The 6,531-nt window shown below is 42.0% G+C and overlaps 1 protein-coding gene across 1 annotated transcript in view; it reads right to left on the reverse strand.

Moving 5' to 3' along the window:
- The window catches only part of angpt4 (angiopoietin 4), a gene marked incomplete at its 5' end in the record, with an annotated part of 60,466 nt that extends 55,401 nt beyond the window's left edge, over nucleotides 1-5,065 (reverse strand). The window contains 3 exon segments of the mRNA XM_084543463.1: nucleotides 4,552-4,959; nucleotides 4,965-5,015; nucleotides 5,018-5,065. Of these exon segments, the coding sequence (XP_084399589.1) occupies nucleotides 4,552-4,959; nucleotides 4,965-5,015; nucleotides 5,018-5,065 (507 nt within the window).
- Nucleotides 5,066-6,531: the final 1,466 nt, after the last annotated feature.

Genomic DNA, 6,531 nt, shown 5'->3' on the forward strand with positions numbered 1-6,531 from the left:
TTACTTTCATCAGGGAGGAGGAGAAAGGGAAGGACAGAATCCGAGACAGAAAGGCAAAGAAAGTAAGAAGAGATGTAGTTATATCTGATAAGAACATGGATTTATCTCTGATGAGACAACAGTGACAAACATGACTGATGTTCAGAATGAGAGACTGATCAGATATTGATGGTGGGCCGTCACTGAACCCTGAAGGTGAAAGGTCACCCTCTTGTCTCCTGTCAGACTGCTGCAGACCTCAGCTCTGGACTTGACCCACATCTCCTCTGAGGGTTAACAGTGTGGGTGGTAAACACACACAAGCCTTCAGGCGTTTATAGACACACATTGACCTCACACAAGTTAAAAGTCCCTGTGGTCTAATCCAGTGAAGCATTTTGAATTCACACTCTGTCCAGATTAACATCTTTACAGAAAGTAATTCAATCCTCCTTCAGCCACTAGAAGAAAGACATCAGCTCTGGTGGGCAGCAGAAATAATGAAGTTCTCACTTGCTCCATTGACTCTGGAATGTATCTAAATCCATGTATCTATGTAATCTGAGCAGATCTCCATCAAACTGTAACAACGAGGAGATTTTATTTCTTTGGTTGTAAATGTGCAGACTTTGAAAAACTACAAATATAAAAGTCTGTATAAATAGACTAAAACAATGTGGATTCATTTAGATACCAGAATAAAATTGGAACAAAATGACCTTTGGACCTTAGAGATTTGATATTACAACATCTAACTGAACTAGTAAGTAGACTAGAGACAGTGTATGAATGACCTGCAAGCGATTGTGAGTGTACTTTCTCAGTGATGAAAAAAATTTAATCTATAGGTTTCAGTTTCTTATGTACAAAAAACAGGTTCAACAAAATGGCGCCATATATAAAATTACATTTACATAGGATGAGAGTGATAACACACTAAATGTTAGATTTACTGTGCCACTGATAAATGTGTTTGTCAGATTGCAGTTGTTTAGTTGACAAGTATTAACACTTAAGGCCTGGATACATCAAACTGACATCAGGTAACTACTGACAGCAAAGGCCAACTGTGACGTCTCCTGTGTCTGGACCAAAATGTTGCACTTGAACACACCACAAAGACTGCAGCTAACTACCAGCTGGTACATTCTGCACCTGGGATGAAATAACTCGGAAGAAGTACTATAAAATGGGAGGCTATGAAGCTACGAAAGGGTACTATTAGCTGAGAGGCTAGGAAGAACTACTATTACCTGGGAGGCTAGGGGGCTAGGAAGAGCTAGGAAGAGCTAGGAAGAGCTACTTTTATGTGGGAGGCTAAGAAGAGCTACTATTAGCTGGGAGGCTAGGAAGCAAGGAAGGGCTACTTTTAACCTGGAGGCTAGGAAGCTAGGAAGAGCTATTAGCAAGGAGGCTAGGAAGAACTATTATTAGGTGGTAGGCTAGGAGACTAGGATGAGCTACTATTAGCTGGGAGGCTAGGAAGCTAGGAAGAGCTACAAACTGTCATACAGAGTTGGCTTGTCCTGAATTATGCTAATTATCATGTTGTGGAAATACTGCATTTGTTGATTTGAATGTTGAAGAATGAAGAAGATGAAAAAATAAAGTCTTCTGAGTGAACTTTTAGCTTTACTTTCATTACTTCCTGTTTCTCTTCTCGTGCTCTTGTTCTCTGATCATCCAATCAGAATGATCTCTCTCTGACTGAAGTTCCACCGCTGATTCAACATGATGAACAACCATCAGCTTGGTGTGTCAGCTTTTATGCGTATGTAAAGAGATGTGATCAGTCCTAAAAGTAACACATCTAAGCAATGGTGTCACTATTTATGAACTCCAAGAGCTGTGGTTGTTCATTTCGAGTTGCCACCCTGGGTGTTTCTGAAACCAGGGGAAACTGATGCAAATGTTTGGGAAGTTGAAGAAAGACTCAGCAGGCTTCTCTTTTTCTAAAAAAAGCCAATACACTACAGACCTACAGATCTGTGTACAAAAGTCATTAACATTTATCTTCCATGTGATTAGTTAAGAAAGTAGTATGTCAACCATGATGTACAGTATTTAGCCAACATTTTCAGGGAGGTAAATACTGTAAATCTGCTGCTAAGTCAATGTGCGTTTGGTAAATTATGATCCTAAAACCACTGGATTTTTCATGCAGAAGCTCTCATTCTTCCGTAAGGTTTAAATTATTCTAATGATGATGAATGGGGACTCTGCACACAGATTCCTTTCAGAAATGATTCACTAATTTGATTTAATGGATCAAAATCACCTGATGCACGCAAATCATTTCAATCTGCACATTAGCAGGAGTCTGACTAAAGGCTGAAGGGTCAGGAGATGATGAAATCCAGGAGGACGCTGTGTGGTCTGAATGTGTACAGTCTGCAGAGGCTTCTGTATTTCCTCATGTTTGCACACAAATTAGCATAGCTCTCAACTTATCACTGTTTATTCACTTTGAAAATCATAAGCAAATACTAGTGAATGAAGGGTTTGTCCACTGAATTGTAGGTTCACTCATACAAGCAAACGTTTTCTTTTAACACAATGCTGCAGTGTTTCCCATCTAATTAGTTCCACCATAGTTTCAAGTGAAAGTTATCTTAGGAGATATTTAGTTGTGTCGGAGTCGGGCATGTCCACATCAGTGCTGCTATTACATACCAGGCTGTCGTAGCTAGCCTCAACTCTTATCAGAGTCTGGTAACGCTCCATCTGGATTTCATTACGGGGCATGTTTCAGTTGATATAGAGAAAAATACCTCTGCATCAGTTAGATAGTCCTTCAACCAATAAGAGTCATTTAGGTGTAAAGGAATTCAACACCACAGCGTTCATATGACCTCACTGTTACTATTCTGTCCATCATGAAGCCCCGCCCAAATGATTTGATTGGCCCGGCAGAACTTCGTCGGAGCAGAATGAGTTCCCAGTGGAGAGACTCAAGACCAATTGACCAAAAAAACTCTGAAATTGAGCGATTATGACCAAAATCCATTTAGGTGCAAGAAGTCTGAATCCTTCAAGGCCCTCCAACCTTGTTCAAAACACCTCTTAATACGATCTTTATGACGCCACTGCTTTAGAAACCATGAACACGATACGGATACTCAATAAAATCGTAGACAGGTATCTCATATGGCCAGATGAATGCCATTACTAAAGCAGGAAACTCACTTGGAACAATTCAAGTAGTCTCCTCTCACTCACCGCAGCCACAGCTGTGCAGCAGCACCACACACATCAAATCCAGCAGAAGCATCCATTTCGACCCAATAAAATGGCAAAAATATACATTAAAGATGTAAATATAATTCATTTTACTCACCAGAACTTAAGAAACAATTTTGAGTTCTCCTCGGAGCCTGTCAGCCAACAGTAGCATGCGTAGTTCCTGAAAGTGGGGGACACACCCTTTTCCCGGCTGGGTCAGGCTAGCTAGCTCCGGGATTGGACGTACTTTCCCTTCAAAGTCTGCTGTGAAATGGCTTTCTAAGAAGACCTACAACAAGGCTTCTCCTCCTTCCACCATGGCGGGATTAAAAAATAACTATCAAAAAGTTAACAGGGACGATTTGGTTGTGCAACTCGCAACTGATAAACGTGAACCACTAGCTTGGCTTAAACAGAGGATTAAACCCTCCAATCAGAGGACGTTAAAGCACTGATGCTACCGTAGGCTACAGAGAAGGCCTAGGAATGCGTACTTGAAATGTGACTGGTTAAAGGATCAGCGTCATTACAATGTATTTCAAGTTTCAGCCACCTGCAGTTTTAATTGTGAAGGCCCAGATAGATTCCTTTGACTCCGGCAACACATGTTGGCTGAAATATGACTGGACAAAAGCTCTAATGCATAGTTACACTGCCAGAAGCACCGCAGCTGAGAGACAGACAAGCCATAACATGAAAAGAATAGGCTATTGGGAATAATTTAATAAGATTAATGGGAAAATATTAAAATATAAGTCAGTGACTGATAAAGGTCAGCAGAAAAGGCTTTGCTGGCCCTGGCGGCCCACTATTGCTCAAACGTTAACATTACAGTGCGTCAGGATAATAGGAGGGAACACAGTCATTTTTTCTGTCCTGTATATACAGCCAATGGCCCTGACTGAAATCAGCTGCCACATCTCCAGAGTCACAACCAGAAACACTGATCTCTGTCCTAGAGATCACCGACCTGCCAACTCAAGAACTCAAGGCATCTTGAGTTGTTTGACGGGAGTTCAGTTCATATTTTTGTAGTATTTTTTCATTTGTCAAATGATTAAAGGGTTCAACAATATGGCATCCATCAACAACATTTGGTGACAAACCCACTCTGTAATTTGGGTTGCACCATTATGAAATCACAAAGTGGTGAGGCTTTTCTTTCATAACGTGAAAAATGTGGGAATAAAAACATAAGCTCTTACATAATTACGACAGAATTCTACTACTTTGTTTGACAAAGTTTTTGGTGAACATAAATAGCACGTGTTTACCTCTATTACACACCAGTCAGATTATGTTTAGTGCATCACATCAAATAGAGAGAGAAGATATCAGTTTGTGTCCTACCTTCTGTAACCACTGCGTGTTGTTCTCCATCGTGTTCTCCAGGCGCTGTAGTTTCTGAGTCGACCAATCGGCATCTACAGGTGGCGAGTCTCTCTGCACGACACTTGCCCCGCCACGAGAGCCGCCATATTGCTCCGTCTGTGATCCTCCGCCCTGGCACGAGTCCAGCTCCGGCAGGATGAAGGTGTAGCTACACTGGCCATGCTGGATGCGGTGAAACCTCCTCTTTTTCTCTGAACCTCCTCCTACCCCGCCGCCGCCACTTCCTCCTCTTCTCTGGCTTCTTCCAGCTCGTCCTCGCTCTGCATTCGCAACGCCGGCTGCATCAGTGATGACTGACAAGGTCCAAAGCAGCAGAAGCACCAGCAACCCCCAGCGGAGACTTAAGCCTTTCATGACACTCTCTTCAGCTATATGAAAGTGTTTTCTCTCAGTGAGGCAAGGGTCAAGAGAAACTCGTTCACACACTTTGACCCCAGTTTACCTTAGGGAAACATCTGTGCGCAGGATGCATGCACAAGGCTCTACATCTAACAGTTAATCCATGGGGGCAGATCCTGCAACGAGTTTCTTCAGCTCCTAAACATCAACACCTGTTCTTTGGTCTCACGCTGTCCTCTCAGATCACCTCAGCACGTCTTTGTCTTCTCGTTATTAATTGTGTTCTTTGATGATGAAGATTTTTCAGGATGGATCCACTGGCTTGACATTGGGCTGATAGTTCGTGGTTTAGTTGAAATTCCTGCCCTAATGTATCAGCTACAAATCCAAATCCAACCAAGACAAAAATATGGATGAGAAAGTTAAGTGTACAAAAAAAGGAAAATTAATAAAGTAGAAGTGAGGATGCGAATTAATGATGTACAAATAAATTGAGAGAATTAAAGAGATAGAAAAAAAAAGTTAAAATATAAGACAAATAATCTTCAAATATCCAAAAATAAAAGAAAACAGAAAATTAAAAAGAATATTTTTTTTTTTTTATCTCCCACCCTTCTCTGGTGGCTCCACTTTCAGAAGTGGCTGGGGAGAATTACTTCTGCCCTCTTCTTATCTGGGGCTGGCTGAGAAAAGAAGGAATGAGCGAGGGAGGGAGGGATGGAGGAAGGAGGAGGGAGGGAAGAGGAGGAGAGAGAAAAGACGAAAGAAGGAGAGGGAGGAGTGCAGGGACAGGAGAGCTGAGGGAGGTCTATTAGAGCACCCTCTCTATTTGTGGGCTGAGGCGAGGCAACAGCAGGAATGAGAAGTAGCCAGAAAAAGAAAAAGGGGAAGAGAAGAGAGGGGGGACAGTAAAAAGAGACAGCAAGATAAGAGATAAAGGCTGAGAATGGGAGGGCAGAGAAAGAAACTGCTATGTTGACAGAAAGAGGAAAGACAGAGAGAAACTGAATAAGAATCTAACTGAAGTCCAGTAGCTGCTGTAATCTTCTTTCAGTTCTGAAGCCTTGTATGGTCATCCAGACCGAGTTGGCAATAGAGGCTGAAGATTTTACTTGTTCTGGGGCATCATGGGATATCAGAGGGTCCATGGACTTTAAAAAAAAAAAATCCTCAGACTGTCACAGGATGTACCTCCTCACTGTCTCTCATCTGTCCTGCTTTTCACTCTGCATGGAAGCAATATACAGAGATTAGTTCCAGACAGATGGCCTTGTCCCAGGATTATGAAACGCTACATGTGGAGGGACAATGTGAGTTTGTCAGTGAGTCTCTTTGCACAGTGATAAACCGGTCTGCAGAAGTTGACCGATGCAAATGCAGACAGGAGATAAGAGACAAAGATGATAAAATGATGTCAAGAGAGGCAGTAATGGATATATTTCTTGTTTCTGCACCATCTAAGATAAGAATCTGCTCTCAACCTCCAACATCTTCTTTATTTTGACATGATACAGTCTTATTTTCAGCATGGCCTGGTCTCACCCTTCTGTTTCTGCCGCGGCATACGTCTTCATTTTTGCTGGGTTGCTCACTTAATGT

This window comes from Chelon labrosus (genome assembly GCF_963514085.1).
Source record: "Chelon labrosus genome assembly, chromosome: 4".
In the NCBI taxonomy this organism is placed as follows: domain Eukaryota; kingdom Metazoa; phylum Chordata; class Actinopteri; order Mugiliformes; family Mugilidae; genus Chelon; species Chelon labrosus.